Source organism: Crocodylus porosus, unplaced genomic scaffold (genome assembly GCF_001723895.1).
Source record: "Crocodylus porosus isolate Cpor-Errol unplaced genomic scaffold, CroPor_comp1, whole genome shotgun sequence".
Lineage (NCBI taxonomy): Eukaryota > Metazoa > Chordata > Crocodylia > Crocodylidae > Crocodylus > Crocodylus porosus.
Genome location: NW_017728910.1, coordinates 27,914,185 through 27,932,502, shown reverse-complemented (window position 1 = coordinate 27,932,502; position 18,318 = coordinate 27,914,185). Strand labels below are relative to the sequence as shown.

At 43.9% G+C, this 18,318-nt stretch overlaps 1 protein-coding gene across 2 annotated transcripts in view; it reads left to right on the top strand.

Annotated features, from left to right (window-relative positions):
* Positions 1-18,318, top strand: part of ATP13A3 (ATPase 13A3) — an 88,761-nt gene that overhangs the window by 48,515 nt on the left and 21,928 nt on the right. For both annotated transcript variants that reach the window (XM_019532934.1, XM_019532935.1), the window contains exons 11-26: positions 183-314; positions 677-856; positions 2,413-2,570; positions 3,272-3,460; positions 6,344-6,405; positions 7,127-7,277; positions 8,545-8,661; positions 10,200-10,217; positions 10,328-10,481; positions 10,577-10,697; positions 11,931-12,055; positions 13,990-14,168; positions 15,734-15,856; positions 15,945-16,024; positions 16,876-16,918; positions 17,025-17,134. In XM_019532934.1, the coding sequence (XP_019388479.1) occupies positions 183-314; positions 677-856; positions 2,413-2,570; positions 3,272-3,460; positions 6,344-6,405; positions 7,127-7,277; positions 8,545-8,661; positions 10,200-10,217; positions 10,328-10,481; positions 10,577-10,697; positions 11,931-12,055; positions 13,990-14,168; positions 15,734-15,856; positions 15,945-16,024; positions 16,876-16,918; positions 17,025-17,134 (1,942 nt within the window). The remainder of the gene's footprint in view (positions 1-182; positions 315-676; positions 857-2,412; positions 2,571-3,271; positions 3,461-6,343; positions 6,406-7,126; positions 7,278-8,544; positions 8,662-10,199; positions 10,218-10,327; positions 10,482-10,576; positions 10,698-11,930; positions 12,056-13,989; positions 14,169-15,733; positions 15,857-15,944; positions 16,025-16,875; positions 16,919-17,024; positions 17,135-18,318) is intronic.

Below are 18,318 nucleotides of genomic sequence, written 5' to 3'. Positions count from 1 at the left end.
TGATCTGCTCAGGTCCCTTCCAACCCTAGAAACTATGAATAGAAACAGCAGCATAATGGTCATAGCCTGGCTGTGATCATGGGTGTTGCATTTTATATGGGATTCTGGGAGGGATGCTGATTTGTGACTTTGTCATTACATTGGAAAGTTTAAGACTAACCCTCTATATGTCTGACCTTCAGAAAGAGAAGAAATCCTTTCCACTGACCTTGTGCCTGGAGATATCATGTTGATTCCATCGAATGGGACAATCATGCCCTGTGATGCAGTACTTGTCAGTGGTACTTGCATTGTAAATGAAAGCTTGTTAACAGGTAAAGTGATGCTGACATTTTGGGTCGCTACACTGTGGCTAAAAGGTTGGCTGGTAAGGCGTGCTGTGCTCAGAGCAAGCACACTGGCCTAACCGTGAAAGAAGGGTTTGCTTTGCAGGAGCTCAGAAGTAGGGGGCTAGAAATTAGCACTGCGGTGTGTGAGACCTAGCAGAGCAGGACAGCCGGCCACTCGGATTGAGGGCTCTTGGGTCATAGCCCATCTTTGTCAGTCCTGGGTGAAAGGCTGCTGCCGTGTCCACACAAGGGGGGCAGAGTCACTGTGCAAACTGCTTTGAGAGCTGTGGATGGGAAGTGCTTATGTGAGTTGGATTTCCATAAACTAAAGAGACTTTTTATTTAAGGTGAAAGTGTTCCTGTAACAAAAACTAGCCTACCGAACCCCGCAGAAGATCCAAAAGCAACGGGGGATGAAGTGTACAGTCCAGAAACCCATAAGCGACATACATTGTTCTGTGGAACCACTGTCATTCAAACGCGGTTTTACAGCGGAGAACTAGTCAAGGCTGCAGTCGTGAGAACGGGTATGGGTTTGTTTTTTGCTTACTTACATACCACATACTCACAGTAACACCTGCTGCTTCCTGAATGTTGTAGTTTAACTGGCCTGGGTTAATAACAGGATTCCTAGGTATCACTGTAATAGGTGTTTTGGTAAGGGACAGTTTGTCATCAAGGAATTAATGAAACCTTAGCATCAAGGGATTTTGAAACATGTTCTGGTTGGGACAGACTTTGTGTCTGATGGGGCTTGCTGATGAATGTCAGCAAGAGCATGATTGGTCCTACACTGAGTTACTCAACTCAATGTCTGCTGCACTTTGGGGCTTTGACCTTCCCTTTTTTCCCTTGCGCCTCAGAACTATACACACTGCACAAGAGACAGACTGGAGAGAGCAGCAGTGATGCTGTTTGTGTCTTTCTGCTGACACAGGCTTTCAGGCAGGATTAGATAGCATTGCCATTCCTGATGCCTTTGTTTCAGGGGAGACTGCAGTTGCGTAAACCATGCTTCCATTTGTGCCTAGGCAACTTTAAAGTGAATCCATAGGTAAAGCTGTTTCTGTTTGAATGCATCTTAAAAAGAAATCAAAAGAACTTGCTCTGATTGCTGGGTTATGCATTGTTCATAATTAATTTAACTCCATGTTAAATCAGGTGAAGCACAGCCTTAGTTCCAGGGGTGCTGGGTATAACTGTGTGCAAGCAACACATCATGGCTCTTGTGTATAAAGTTACCAGGATGCTGCAGGAAAATCAGTCTGTGCAAATACCAGCATTAGACGCTTCCTCGGGGCACCAGCCCTTCCAACTCCATGTCGTGCTCCACGACCACATGGAACTTCATTTGCCTCTAGCAGAGTTGTGCAGGTCAAACCCTTGCAAGAAGATGTATTGTGTGCTTTCTGGTAAAGCAGGCTTCCCAAGAGCTTGTATTGTCCCTCAGACCTTCAAAGTTGGGAACTTTCTCGGATTCAAATCAATATTGTGGTTTTAGTTGAAATGGCTGAATTCAGTCCCTGTCACAGCACTCATTCAAAAAGTAAACGCAAGAAATATTCTTCCTTCTGTTAAGCAGGAAAGTTCAGCATCTAGGGCCAGTGACAGTGATGGGTCCCAGAGGTCACATCTTCTCTGTTGAGATTAGCTAGGCAGCCACATGGCCATTGATTCATAACCTCACCAGATTCTGTGTGTTGGCCAGCACGCCTTACCTGTTGCCACTGTTTGGCCATGATTCTTTGCCACTTCTTGCTCTGGTTCCCAGTGGAGGATGAGGAAGATAACAGTACAGCTCAGGTTTTAAATACCTGCAGGGAGGGCTGCAGCCACTAAGGCCTTGTATGGAGCCCAAAGCAACAGCCCCAGAAACAGTGTGTCCTGGTGACCTCATATGAGGTGCATGTGCACCCCCAGTGGGATCTGCATGAATCACCTTATGTTCACAAGCCAGCTGAGCGCGGGGGTAAGTGGCAGTTCTCTCAGAACTAGCGTAGGCTTTCTCAGCATTGTGGCTGTATTGCATGACAGTGCTGCTGCTTGCATGCCCAGTGTCACTGCGCACTCCCTTTCATTGTAGGCTTTAGTACTTCCAAAGGACAGCTTATTCGTTCCATCCTGTATCCAAAGCCAACTGACTTCAAACTCTACAAAGATGCCTACATGTTTCTGTTGTCCCTCGTGGTGGTGGCAGGCATTGGCTTTATCTACACAGTGGTCAACAGCATCTTAAATAAGGTATGATTTCAATTTTCCCTTCACCCTGCTGCCCTTTTGTTTTGACCCTAGTGACTGATCAGTATTTGTAATGAAACTGATTTAGTGCTAAACAGCTTTCTGCAATTATTGTCTGATTTTAAACGAAGCTTTCTTGGCTTTGTTTGCTTTTCACAAATACTGTTGCAAACACGTTTATTGACAAGATCATTCAGCGAAACAGTCCTGTTTAAGGGAATATTGGCAGGGAGCGGACTTTGATTGTGTGCTTGTAAGCATTTGTAACAGAAAAGTGATGCTTGAGGTTATTTTGACTCAGACAAGAAATAGAACAACTTGGATATGGATTATTCAAAATGTATTGCATAGAAATTGGTCTGTATTGACAACTGTTCATCAAAATGATCTTGAGACATGAAGATATTGAGTCTGCAGGTGTATTTATTCATATATTAATTTTTAATAAATGCACTGGAAAGAGAAAGTGATTTGAAGGTTAAAAGAGTAATTGTCTTAGAACCCGATTGCTAGACTTGTCTCATGTGAAGGGAATGTGCCAGCTTTGCTTGCTTTTTGAGCACTGCCAGAGCTACCTGCAATATGTCACTTCTGCTAGTCGTGGTACAGCAGTTAATAAAGTTGATTTACTAGAGAGATGCCAGTGAAGCTTTTAAGCACTTGGTTTTTACTCACTTAATAGCATGACATTTTTTTTTTTTTAGGTTGAAGTTCATATAATAATAATTGAGTCTCTTGACATTATCACCATCACTGTTCCTCCTGCACTTCCAGCTGCAATGACTGCTGGCATCGTTTATGCACAGAGACGCCTGAAAAAAATTGGTATTTTTTGTATCAGTCCTCAGAGGATAAATATCTGCGGCCAGTTGAATCTTGTGTGTTTTGACAAGGTTGAGTACATTTTATTTATGTACGTTTGGTGTTAAATGGCTGGGAAGTGTTGTGTTGTATTAGAAATAGGTACCTAGGTAGTGGGTCACGTGGGGCTTTCTCAAAAGCCTTGCTGAAGTCCAGATACATGATAGCCACAACTTTCCCTTCACCCACCCAAGTAGTTACTTTGTCAAAGGAGATGGAGTTTGTTTGACATGATTTAGTCTTAGTAAATACATGCTGGCTGCTTGTGATCAGCCTTTCCTTCTCCTCCAGGTGCTTGCAAATGGACTTCCTTAGGATGTGCTCATGTAACTCCAGCACTGCACTCGCCCTTTTTGCAGTCCTCTGGTACCTTGCCCATCTTCCACAACTTTGTAAATATTGTTGCCAATGGCATCCAAGATCTCCTCTGCTAGTTCCTTTGGTACCTTGGGATGAAGTCCGTCAGGCCTTGCTGTCTTGAATCATTCAGACCCATCAAAAGCTCTTGGATCTGTTTTTTGTATCTCATCCCTCAGCTTGTTCCCTTCCTTATCCAAATAATCTTTATTAGGTATCTGGTTGCAACATATTTTTTTGGGACGACTGAAGCAAAGTTCCTGTTGAGTAGCTTCACCTCATTTGCATCTATTAAGAGTTCCCTTGGCTCATTAATAGAGGATCCACAGTTTCCTTGGTCCTTCTTTTCTGGCCAGCATACTCAGAGAACCTCTTCTTGGCATCTTCAACCTCCCTCGGCAGGTGCAGCGCATTTTTTGTCTTTGCCTTTCTGATTTAGTCCCTGCAGGTTCTTGCTGTTTCCTGGTACATGTCCTTGGTAACCTGCCCATCCTTCCATTGCCTCTATGCTTTCCTTTGGCATCTGAGGCATCTTAATGCTGCCACTTTGGTCTCTTGCTGTTCTTCATGTGCTTCCATCATGTCAGAACAGTTTCTTGTTGGACTTCCAATATTGTGCCCTTTAGAAACTCCCAACCCTCCTGCCCACTTTTGTCTTTCAGTCTGTCTTCCCATGGCACCAGGCCTAATAACTCCTTGGGTCTGGTGAAATTTGCCTTTTGAAACCTAGCATCTTAGTTCCACTGACCTTATGCTTTCTCCATCTCAGGATCATGAATTCTGTTGTAATCTGATGGTTTCTTCCCAAGTTGCCCATCACCTCCACATCTTCTGCCAGTTTTTCCCTGCTGGTCAGGACAAGATCCAAAATAGATGATCCCCTATTTGTATCCTCAACCATCTGGAACAAAGATGCCCTCCATGCAAGTTAGAAATTGACTCAACATTTTAGATGTTGTTCTTCCAGGGGATGTCTGGAAAACTGAGGTCTCCCATCAGTACCATCTCGTAACTTTTGAATAATGTTGTTACCTCCTAGAAGAGTTCCTCATCCACCTCCTCTTTCTGACTTGGCCTATAACAAAGCCCACCATTATATCAATGCTGTATCTTCCACCTTTCATCTTCACCCAAATGCATTCTCATCTGCTGTCTTATTCCTCCTGAAGCAGGGAGCAAATGAATGTGTTTTTGACATGCAAGGCAACACCACCACCTTTTCTCCCAACCTTGTAACCCTCAGTGTTCATCTTCCAGTCATAAGAGATGTCCCACCAGGTCTCTGTGATACCAGTTGGATCATAGAGACTATGACTTCCAGCTCATCCTGCTTGTTCCCTATACTTCTCATACTTGTATACATACTTCGAACATATTTTGCATTCTGACATATTTACTACACTTCTGCATAACTCGTCGCTGTCCTGTGGCTCTCTGGCTATTGCTGTCACATACCAAGACATAGGCAGTCTGGCTGGTAGTTTGCATGAGTCACTAGGTGAGTGTAGCCGGGTCAGAGTCTGGTCTGGGGCTGACACGCTAGACAGCAAGGTCAGGTACCTGTGAGAACTGAGTTTCAGCAATCCAAGACATGAGACCAAGGTCAAAGTCTGAGTGGGGTCAGTGATGAGTGGTCAGATCCAGAGTCAGGGTGCACAGGCAAGGAAAAGCAGAATGGTCCAAGGATAACAGTAGCCTTGTTGTCCGGACAGCAGCCGTAGGTGGGAGGATCCAAGCAGGGGCCAGCGGTAGATGGAGCCCCTGTCCTGGCCACTCAGTTCTTGTTCATGAGCCATGGCCTGTGGGAGGGGTGAACTGGTTCTTGTTCCCTGAGAGCCAGGGTCAGGGGTTTGGGACTTAGTCCTTGCAATTTCCCAGAGTTGAGATTCTTTCAGTCCTTTCCCCCTGGTTTATTTGCTCTGTTGTTGGTGGGTTTTGTTCAGGCTCACTTAATTTTATTTCCCAAGAAAAGCCAAATCAATGTGCTTAAGATGCTCTCTTAATAAAAAAGCAATTTATAAACTGCTTTTTTATAAACTTTATAAAACAGGGAGTGGTATTGTCCACAGACAGTTTAAGGAGTTGCACAAAGAGGAAAAAGTGTTTCAAGAATTGGGGAAGAGAGGGAAAAGGAGAGGGAGAGATGCTGTGTTGTTCTCAGTGACTACATACTGGTAACGGGTTGGTGCCTGCCCTGTCTCACCCCTTCCCTCCATACCATGAACTGCTGTCCCTTTGCCCTTCTGCCGTCTTGTCACTTCAGAGTTGCACGTAGGAGTTTGAGAAAGTTCCCTCGCCAAAAATATCGATTTTGGAGCTTGTACAGCTGGAAGGTGAGGGGCTATCTCTGTCACTGCCTTCCTAGCCCCAAGCAGTGACACTGTCACTTGATTCTGTTTTTGAAAGGAATGTTTGCCCCACAAACCCAAATGCAGTAATAAGCAACAAGCAGGGGTGAAGGGTACTTGTAAGGGACTGTTGGTAACTGTTACACCTGCATTTGGACTGGAAATAAAGTAAAACAGCCACTCTTTTCCTGTTGATTTTTGTGTTGGCAGACTGGTACGCTTACTGAAGACGGCTTGGATCTGTGGGGTATCCAAAGAGTGGAAAATGCTCGGTAAGGACAAAAATGCTACAGTGTGCAGTGTGTGTGAGCAAGCAGTGTCCTGTTGTTGGGTATTTAATCAAATCAAATAGATCTGTCACAATATTATTGACATGAAGGCAAGTACATGCCTGATACAGAAACGGTATGGTGATGAGTGGGTATAAAAAACTATGAATAAAATAGAAATGTTGGATTTGTGAAGCTTTGTAAAAAAGCACCTGTAAAGAGGAACAAATCAGAATGTGATTTACAGCCAGCCAAAAATTCAAAGCACTCTTTCTCCCAGCTCTGAAATGTGGCTCAGCCAGACGATGTGGGTGGGACCGCCATGGATTGATGAGCACAGTACAGAAACCAGATAGAAACAACCTATATGCATGGCTGGTGCGCTTATTTTTGGTCCTTTCATCGCTGGCTGGCCGTTAGCAGGGCTGGGATTCGGGTAACCCGAGTTTGCATTGCTGGGTAGGCAAGCCGCACGGAGCTAAATCAGAAATTAACTATTGAAGTATTTAAAATGAGGTGTTCATAGAGCCAAAAGGAGCCAGGTCCCCATTTCCCACAGAATGTGCTAGCCGAGACTCCTACTCCATTTCCTATGTGGTGTGGAAAGGATAAACACCAAGTGACTTGTATAGTCAATTTTTTGCTGGTAATCTAAACAACGGTTTTGAATTAGCTCGTTATAAATGATGATGGTACTAAGTGTATCATAACTCCATTGTTCTAGCTTCCTTTTGCCGGAAGAGAGAGCATGCAGCGAGGGCTTAGTGAAGTCTCCGTTTGTTGCTTGCATGGCCACTTGTCATTCCCTCACAAAAATTGAAGGAGTGCTGTCTGGGGATCCGCTGGATTTGAAGATGTTTGAAGCCATAGGATGGGTAAGTTCATTGCTTCTTGCAGAGGGAGCATTGTGTCTATGTGCAGCAGTCTGACATGTCACAAAGTGATGCATTATGTAGTGCCTGAGGCTGCACGCTTTAAAATGGATAGCCGGCAGGTAGAGATGTATCGTTGTCTGGTAAATGACACAATGCACCTACGGGCCCATGGTCTTTCACATTTTTATTAATGACTTGGATGCACAAATAGAGAGTATACTGATCCAGTGTGCAGAGGACACAAGACTGGGAGGGTAAATTGGACAACTGGGATGTCAAATGTTCCCTTTAGCTGAAGCAAGTTAAAAGTTCTGTGTTTTGAGGGACATAGCAATGATGAGAATTTATCTGGGGTGAACAGTGAAATGAAGTGGCAGTGTGAGACTGTCATGAAAGCAGCAAATGCATTTTGGGTTGCTTTAACAGAAACATATTCAAGATGTGATAGGTGACAGGATCACTCTGGCTCTGAGTAGGCCTCAGCTGGAATACTGTCTAGTTTTGGGTGGTGCATTTTTAGAAAGATGTAAAGAAACTGGAAAGGGTGTATAGGTGAGCAGTCAAGAGGATGAAGGAGTTGAAAAGCAATTTGCCTGAGGAAAGGTTGAAGGAATTAGTTTGGTTTAGTTTGGAGAAAAGGGGAGACATGATGACAGTTTTCAAATATTTGAAAGTTGCCATAAAGAGGATGGAGAAACATTGTTTTTCTTTGCATGTGGGGCAAGACATGGGTCAGTGGGTCTAAAATACAGCAAAACACATTTTAGATCAGTTTTTAGGGATTTTTCTGGCTATTAAAGCAGAAGACAGCAGAACAAAGGGAAATGGTGAAGTCTCTTCTGGAGGGGTCAAGAAGAGTCAGGGATGGTGCAGGAACAGCACAGCCTGCATTCTTGCAGGCAGTTAAATTTGACCTTCAAGGTCGCTGCCAGCCCTGGGATTCTATGAAGCTTGCATTCTAAAAAATGTCCGTCTCATAGTAAAAGCTTCTTCAAATGGAAAGAACTTTCAGTATCTAATTTACTTTTTGTTAATTCTGGAAGAGAATATGACCAGTTTCTAAGACACACAGTGCATCCTCCTTTTTTTTTTTTTTTTTTTTAAAGCTAATGTTTTTGGAGGGAAATCACAGGCATTTTACACTTTTAGGAGTCAAAGGTCATTGCCAGGGACACTGACTGCAGGAGCTGTTTCCAATAATGTTGTTGTCTGTCTGATGCAACCTCAGTTACAATTAAGGGCTAATTAGGCAGCGGTTTCATTTTAGATTCTTGAAGAAGCAACTGAGGAGGAAACAGCCCTTCACAATCGAATAATGCCGACTGTGGTTCGACCTCCAAAACAGCTTCTTCCGGAGTCCAAGCCTGCCACAGATCAAGACATGGTACTGCCTTTTAGGACCAATACAAGCCTCTGTTCTTTATGCGCTTCTCTCATCAGTGTGTTAGAGGAGTTAAAAACAGATGTGTGTTCCTGTGTATTGTGGTCCTGCATGCCTAATTCTGACCAGGGTCAGGATCTGTTCATGCTTTAGGGGGAAGACACAAGGCACAGCTCAGGGGCTGCAAGAGCTGGTGATTCAGTAGATAGCAGTGTTCCCTCTTAGATGGCCAGCTTCACACAGTGTGGTGGTATCCTGATCCTTTCTGGTCATTTGTGACATCATGATGCCTTTCCAGATTTGGGGTCTTTGCTTTTATTGTCATGGCTAAATTCTAGCTCTGGTAATTGGGTCTCCCTGCCCTTTTCAGTCAGCTGCAGTGTTTGCATTAAGGCTGTGTGAAATTTTGACAGCCATTTCATTTTGGAGGTGTTTCATCCTGTTTTGGCACCTGAAACACCAAATCCAAAATGAAACAGAAGGCTCTAAAACATCTCTGAAACTAAATGAAACCACCTGCAACGTTTCAGAAATGTTTCGGATGTTTCAGAGGTGCCACTCAGGAATAGTCCAAAACAGCCCTCCTTTGAAAGTGCTGGGAAGCTGGGGCCAAGCATAGCAGCCATGGGGGCTTCTCTTGCGGCTCCCCCTGCCTGGGGAGAGGCAGGCACAGCCAGAGGAGCCACGGGAGAACCTGCAGCTGCTCGGCTGTGCTTGCCTCTCCCCGGCCGATCCGAATCTCTGAATCTGCGCTGAACCAGTGTCAAAATTCTGAAACAGATTTGGCCGAATTGAAACGGAACAGCGATCCAAAACACCGAAACAAATCACTGTCCTCAGAAACGGCTGAATCCGAAATGAAACATAGCCTTTTCGCACAGCCCTAGTGTGCATGTCATTTGTCCTTTATCCTTTGCTTTTGGAGAAAGCAACTCCAACCATGCTTTGTTTGAATCAAAGGTTTCTGTATTTTAATTTCTGAGAGTGTTGAATTCAGCAATAAGGTATAGTACTTGTCAAATTTGTAGTGCCTCCTGTCTCTGCTTTTCAAACACTCATGGACCAAGCCTCATGTAACCTTAGTGAGATAGTAAGGATCCATCAACCTTTAGATGAAGAGAAACTGAGCTGTGGAGTGGAGCTGGTGACTTTTACAGAGTCATGCAGCAAGTCTGGCAAAGCTGAGAGTAGAATTTTGCTTTTACACCATTCTTATACTGTCAATACAACACCGAAGCCGTGAAGTGCTTTGGGACTGTTTGAGGTAATAGTCATTATTCAAATGCAGGATATCAATAGTCAGATTTCTTGGTATCCTAACTACAGTGGAGCCTAGTTTAAATAGAAAATCTGCTGTGTGGATGTGGCTGCTGTTCCAAGGGTTAGTTAAATGTATTACTGATATCTAATCTGATATCTACAGTATCTGATACTGTATCTATTGATATCTGATATCTACTGGATCTTATATTGTGGAAAATATAACTTTGAAATGAAGCCTGGTAGTAGATTAAAATTTTTTTTCTCATTTTATTTTTCAGGAATTGTTTGAGCTTCCGGTAAGTGTGACTTTCCCCTTTCTCCTAAGGGAGATGCCTCTTTTTAAGGATATGTATGTATATAGAAGTAACCACCTCTTTTTCTTTGTCGTCTTGGATCAATTCTACAGACCACTTACGAGATAGGAATCGTGCGCCAGTTTCCTTTTTCTTCCGCTTTGCAACGCATGTGTGTAATAGCGAGAGTGCTGGGAGAGAAGAAAATGGATGCTTATGTGAAAGGTGCCCCAGAGGTGATTGCCAGCTTGTGTAAGCAAGAAACAGGTAAAGGAATGAGCTGACTTTGTTCTCTTTTTATGCAGTTCAGAGGTGGTGTGAGAAATTGTAGTAATTCTGGGCTTGATTCTCTCTTTTTAAAGTTCCAGTTGACTTTGAAAGTGTTTTGGAAGAATACACCAAGCAGGGCTTCCGAGTTATTGCTCTTGCTCATAGAAAAGTGGAATCAAAATTTACGTGGCACAAAATCCAGAATATTAATAGGTAAGAATGAGTACTTTGTGTTGGGAGCTCTGACATGCCAAAGAAAATGTATACCTTCGATTCATCCCCAAAACTTTCTTTGTGCTGCCAGGCTTGGCTGAAGGCTACTTTTTCTGCTTTTACCTAAGTTACCGTCTCTCTCTTCACCTGTAGTCCTGTGCACTGTTGTTGGTTATATGGACAATACACGCAGACATCGAAGGCAAATGAGCTTTCCTGTAACTGCACAGGTGCTGTGGAACAGTCGTAATCCTGAGGGGACGCCTTAATAATGGTGTGCTGTAGTTCAATTTAGGTTAACGTGGCGCAGGTCTTGCTTTCCTTCAAGTACATTCTTATAGGAAGAAGAGGTGTCATTCACAAGTCAGGGACTTATGAATGACACCTTTCAGAAGAAAGCCCTCTGAGAACGTTTCATTTTGATTCATCATTTGTCAGGCATTGCATCTTTCCTTCTCTTGCTTCCTCTTACATTTTCTGTTCTTATAATAACTGCTTCTGCTGTAGTTTCCCCTTGAGACCCTCCCACTCTGGGATAGCCTACTGTTCTCCACCACAGTCTGACATGCAGACATGCAATGAAGACAGGGGGGGCCTGATCTCCTCTGTTACACTAGCTTTACAGTCATGCACTAATGGAGCTATGTTAGTGTGAAACTGGTGTAAGAGAGGGCAGTAGCAGGCCCCAGATTGTGGAAGAATTGGCAGCTGAACTTTAAGAACATGCAGATGCTGACACCTTTTTGCAAACTTCCCTGTTGTTAAAAAGACGGAAGAAATTAATGGAAGTAAGAGGGATAGTGGGTGTTTAGAAGCTTCCTCTGCTTTGAGAACATCATCTATTACCTGCGCCGTTTACCCTTAATTATTTTCCCAGGTAGCTTGCACAGTAATCAAAGCTGTCACTTCTAAACAGAGCTAAAATTGTCTCTAATGTTAGTGGATTTCAACCACTAGAAGTGTTGAGACCAAAATTTAGTTTAGGAAATATTTTTAAAGGAATTAGACAACAATATTTAAAAGAAACAAAACCTATGCTCTTTTGTGCTTTTTTTTAAGGAGCTAATTAAAATATAGCAGTCTCTCTCCATCCTTTGTGAGTCTGAACATTATTATTATTTTCTGGTCATTAAAAGTAAAATCTTTCACACTGCCCTGTTGATTAAGGTTTAAAAGCATAGTCTACACTGAGTAGCACTTATTTTTCTGAAAGTGTTTTTCTCTTTGCTGCAGAGATGCCATTGAAAGCAACATGGGTTTTTTGGGCTTAATTATAATGCAAAACAAGCTAAAGCAAGAAACGCCTGCAGTGCTTAAGGACTTGCATAAAGCCAGCATTCGCACGGTCATGGTTACAGGTAAGAACATGGCTACTCTAATATTTGGGGAACAGCTAATTGCATAGCGAGAAGGTACACACAGCTTTGAATATTTTGGTCTCTGTGGGATTCATTATTTTAGTATCGGTGACTGTCCCATGTCTGAAGATGAGCCAGGTCCAAGTACACTCACTCGTGCCCAGTGAGTGCCCACACCAGGGCAAGAATATTTCTGTGGGTGTGATCTGGGGGGAGGAAGCATGGTCCAGAGGGAACGCGTGGGACGGACTCTGTGGCAGAGTCTGGACCAGTGCGTGTCTGAGGCAAGTCATTTACCATCTTTGTGCCTCAGTTTCCCCATGAGCAGAGAGCACACCATGTGAAACTTGGTTCAGCAAAGAACATTTGAGATCCTTGGGAGACGCATGCAGTGGAAATGCACGTTGGCATGGTGTGGACTACAGTTTGGAAAATTATATGACTGTGAATTAGTTTGGCTTAATTTCCTGTTGGACCCCTTCTTTCCATATAGAAAGTTGTTACCAGCTTGGACATTGCCCATTCTGATGTTGTAACTTGTGTGAGTTAGGGATGCACACAGGCCGAGAGAAGAATTACCCCTCAAGCTTCCACAAACAAGAACGCCAAGGAGGTCTGGTTGTGACAAAGCTTTTGTTCGGCTGCTGGTGCGATTGCAGCATCGTGCTCAGCAGGGCAGGCTTGTCAGTCGCTGCAGGACTTAAGCAATGTTTTTGTCACTTTTGTTGTGGTGTCCCTCTGAAAACCCCTCCTTGCTCTATTTTCTTCAGGTAGAGTGAAAGGCAGGCATGTCCTTTTGTCTTCACCTTTCTCCGCAACTATTTCCATGTGTGGCTTTTAAGTTTTGGTAACTGTGGAGGGGCCCTTAGTTCAGAGTACTCCAGCAGGAGCCAGGAGGGCCCTGGAACCCCAAATGTGCTAGTGCGAATGGAGGAAAAATCAGTCTTGTGAAAGGAATTGGGTGGGGGAAAAAAGTCCTGCTTGTGGGAAAGTTCAGGAATGGATGCAATTTACTTGTTGCTTTCTAGTAATGTAAAGAAGACGCTCGCCTCTGGGTGCAGAGTGTCCCCTGTGCAGAACCAAGTAGGATTTCAGCTGTTGGCAGCAGCAGGGGATAAAATGCAAGAAAAAAAGTCATAGGAAGAGACAGGGGCGGGCAGGATTTCTGCAGGGTGGGACAAGAGTGAATGCAGTTGTCTGGCATGGAGCCATGCCTTTAGACTTCCTTTTTAGACAGCGTAAATAGACAGCAGATGCTTTTCCAAAGGGATTCACTCACTGCCGCAAAGGACCACGCTCTGGCATGCTGCTGCAACTGTCCTGAAAAAGGACTTGGTTGTGAAATAGCCTGGAGGCTTTGACTTTCAAGATTTCCAGATCCTGGGAATATGTGGCTGGGACTGCTATAGCTGAAAGCGGCCAGACATAACTATTCAGTGCCCTGGGCCAAAATGTGCTTTATAAGAGCAGGGGCTGGGAGTCCATCCAGGCTTTCTTCTTTTAGGATCTTGTGTAAGTCACTTTGTTCCAGATTTTTAAAGGGATGACTGTGCCCGTAAGCGAGTTGCGCACTCACCTAGATATGTACAACCTGTTCCCCATTTCAACAAAAACACCAGCGCTTCGGGCCAATGCAGGCTGGGTCTTCATAGCTGTAGAAGTGTATAACAACGATGGTCTTGGGTGACATTAGTCTTTGAAACAGTTCAAAAAACAATACTTTTGGGAGTCCATTGTGTTTTGTTTCCAAGGAAGCTTCTGGGTTAGAAGAAGCATCAGAAATAGGAAAGGAGTGATAACGCCGTAAAATACGGCATTCCTCCATGGATATGAATGTCACTAAAGTTGCTGGTGACATACCGCTGCTGCTGTTTTTAAATGTTCCCCTCTAAAGAATGCTAATTAAACCATTTTCATATTGTACTTGCATGTAGGTGATAACATGCTAACTGCTATCTCTGTGGCCAGAGACTGTGGAATGATTCTACCTCAGGACAAGGTTATTATTGCTGAAGCACTACCTCCAAGGGACGGACAAACTGCCAGGATAAACTGGCATTATGCAGATACTCTCCCAAAACGCACTAATTCATCACCAGCCATTAAGTCAGAGGTAATTTTAGCACGGGTTTTGTTCCTCTAGGTCAGTGGCTCTCAACCATTTTAGATGCGAGGCGCCTTGGATAGATGTGAGGCACACCTTGGGAAGTGCCACCTCTTCATTTTCCCTCTTTTTTGCATGCAGAAAAATTAGAGCTGTTTTTTTCTATTGCAAAGAACTTGGAAAGATCACAACTACAGGTTTCTGTTTGCAGTCTCTGGGTGTATCTTACAAATCCCATTTGCACACCTAATTGTGCTAACGTTGTGCAGCACCCCCTGGCATCTCAGGGCACCACAGGGTGCTGTGGCACCCTGGTATCACTGCTCTACATGTTAGCATAAGATTTCCTGTTGGGTTTATTTACTTTCCTTGAATTATTCTAGTAAAGCATTGAGCAGGTGTGTATAAACAAACTGTTTCATTTACCACTAGAGAAATAGTGGAATGCAGTTCTGGAATTAAAGCATAATACTGCCTTTCTTGTAACACAGTACTGGCCCACAACTACAGGCTGGCATGGCTGTATCTTTCACTGAATTCCACTTGATTTATTTAACATTTGGAGCCGTCTCACTTTCACTCTAGAAACATGTGCGTTTTACCCTCTTTGGATTGCTGTTGTGGGGGCCCACCACAGACAAGAAGCCACCTTCTTGCTGTGGCTAGGAAGCACATCAAGGCCATTAATACAGCATACACTTAACAGTGATAACGATAGTACTGTTTTCATCCTCCAAGCTCTGAATAAGCATTCAAACCCCTAACTAAAGTCAATTGAAGCTGGCATCTGCTGAGTGAACAGAACTACTGTAGTGCTGGGTGAATATATTGATACCTGCCCATCTGCATCAAGCAGTTGCCTTCATAAAGAGACTGCACGTAAATGCTTCTGGGCATTGAACAGTGTTGAAGTGCCTGCTTTAGGCCGTGTGTTCCCGCTGGAGGCAGTAGGAAGCTCTCCCTGGTCTCCAGTGACATCGGAGAAAAACCTTTATCAACTGCCTCTTCGATGCAGCATCCTCCCTCTTGAGACCTTTGACTTGGAAATTGTTGGTGCCCTGGGGCCGCTGCACTTCGCAGACTGTGTCTTCGTATTGCTTCTCAGTTTTAAAATACCATACAGTGGTAAAATAAAAGACCCTGGTCCCTACACCTCAGTATCACGTATCTCACAGTGGCAAAGGTTATTAGGTGAGACCATATTGTTGTGGTAAAAGTTACTCCAGAAGCAAGTTAAAAAGTCACTGGAAGATGGATTGGTGTTGCAGCCATGATTAACCAACCCCCTGTCTACATTTATAAATCTGTTTTTATGAAGGCATGTTCCAAATACTTTTATAAAAATATTTCATCATCTGTAACTGAAACATATTAAATTACAGAGTTTTTGTTATCAGATGAATGAGATTTAATCTTACAAATTTTCTTTTAGCTCATAGTAAAATTTTCAGTAACCCCTATTAAAGGCACATCGCTTAAGAGGCATAAAATAGAGCTGGTGATAGTTTGAAATGTAAGGAACAATTCTGACTGTTGTGGCTAAATTAACTGGAATTTCTTGTGATTTGGTATAGGATATTCCTATAAAACTGGTCCAGGACAGCCTTGAGGATCTCCAGATGACCAAATACCATTTTGCAATGAATGGGAAGTCCTTTGCAGTGATACAGGAGCATTTTCAGGACTTGGTCCCCAAGGTTGGTCCCTTGCTTGGCACTGGCCTTTTGGATGATGAGCAGATTCTGTGCTGTGAGTCACGGTGCTGAAAACTGTGCTCTCTTTCAGCTGGTGTTGCATGGCACTGTGTTTGCTCGCATGGCACCCGATCAGAAAACACAGCTGGTGGAAGCCTTACAAAACGTAGAGTGAGTAAATTACAGACCGTTTGTGCCGGGCGCGTTCATATGTTACAGAACTGTCTCCTGTGAAAGAAAGACTGTGCGTTTAGCTGTTTGATGTGTTTCCATTTGTGTTACTAAGAAGGCCAGGCCGTAAAAGTTTACTGTCTTGTGAGCTGGCCCAAAAGGCAGTTAGTGGAGCTGTTAGGAAAGCAGTGCGCTCTAGTGGTGAACTGTGAACCTGGGACCTTTCAAAACAGCTGCTTTTTCAAGACATAATGAAGAACTGTGCTGACAAGCATATCTGATTCTGGCTACACTTGGCTTAGTGAATGATTCATATGAGTTTTCTCTTTGTTTAACAAATAAGTATTAATGGGATAAAAACCTGTTTGTTCACATTTTGCCAGATTGGCTCCTGGTCTCAAGCTGCCACGAACTTTTACTTTGCAGGGATGAGTCTAGTGGGGAGTTTACTCATGCAACTGTTTCCATTCAGCTACAGGTTCCTCCAAAATTAGGGGTGACCTCCGTGTGATTTTGTGCTAAAAATGTGGAACAGCGACTCTTCTTTCAGTTGACAAAGTCTACTCCCCTGGACCCCTGCAGGCAGCTGGCTGTGAAAGATTAAGTATGAGAACGGGAGCCAGAAACCGAGCTCTAGTCCTGGCTATGGCTTGGATTTACAGCTGACTAGGGCAAACCACTCCCCCTTTTGTCTCCATTTCCCCATCTGTATAATAGAGATCATCATGCCTTGTTATAGCATTACCGCTCTTGGAAAGCAAAGTTGCATAGAAGGGTCGGTGATGATAAATGCAATAAGTGTTATGGCTCTGGAATGGAGTAGAATGCTGAAACTTGTTTGGTTTTTGTAGTTACTATGTTGGCATGTGTGGAGATGGTGCAAATGACTGTGGTGTAAGTATATTTCTTTTTTAAGGTGCTGCCATCACATTATTTTAAATTTTAGAGCTAAGCCTTTATTGTAGAACTGCCCCTCTAACTCTTCCATGCTCACTGGCAGGCCCTGAAGAGAGCACATGGTGGCATATCGCTGTCGGAACTCGAGGCGTCTGTGGCTTCGCCGTTCACCTCCAGGACTCCCAGTATCTCCTGCGTGCCAAACCTGATCAGGTAACGCTGCTTGTTGCAGTTATCTACACGTTTCCCATAAGCCAATACAAGGGCAAAGGAAAGATTGCATGAACCAGCAGTGAGAAATGGAGGCCGTGCAAGGGTTATTTCTTTCCATGCTCTGTGTAACTTCCTATTTGGTACAAGAGAAGATCAGTCACAAGCCTGAACAGTTTTCTTTCCTTCATTAAAAAATCACTACAAAATGGAATTTTTTTATTTTAACTGTTTGTCCATGTGAAGTTAATTTCTTCCTTTAAGCTATGAGATGTCTTCTAGCCACTAAATAATTTTGCCTAAGAACGATTTGAATTGCTGCCATTAAGCATCAGGACTCATTTTTTTCACAGTTTGCAGGAAGCTTTAAGTTAACCATCAAGTCTTGCATGCATACTCTTGGGCTTCCCAAACTTGAAGTAAAAAATCCCAAGTTTGTGCTGCCACCTCTTCACACCCTGTAGTGCTTGCTGCTCTTTGGAATGACTGACTGCAAAGGATTGTGCTGTGGGTTTCATATGCATATCTTGATTGCTGGATCAAAATTGTTCAGTCTGTATTTTTTAAAAGTCTCTCCATCCCTTGAAAGCTGGTTGGAGGTCTGACTTCCCTCTCAGAGCATAGTTATACTGTAAAAATTCTGTGGGCAGCTTCTGCCCTTAGCTACGCGGTTGGGAAGAGCTGGTGTGCAGACACACAACGTTATTAGTTTGGAAAATTTTGCCCTGGATTTTATTCTGGAGTTAAGAGCAGACACGAGTGGCCAAGGTTTAGTGAGGAACTAGTTAGGGAGCTTCTGGAGGGACTGGACGTATTCAAGTCAGCCAGTCCGGACGATCTCCACCCTAGAGTACTAAAGGAATTGGCTGAGGTCATTGCAGGACCCCTGACGCGGCTGTACAAGCACTCATAGTGCTCTGGTGTGATGCCAGAGGACTGGAAGAGGGCCAACGTGCCTCTCCAGCAGTGTGGGGAGGCAGTCAGGAAGGCCAACCGCATCTCGTCATGCATCCACAGACACATCTCGAGCAGGTCCAGGGAGGTGATTCTCCCCCTCTATGCGGCACTGGTCAGGCCGCAGCTGGAGTACTGCGTCCAGTTCTGGGCACCACATTTCAAGAGGGATGTCGATGGCATTGAGAGGGTCCAGAGGAGGCCACTCGTATGATCAGGGGACAACAGGGCAG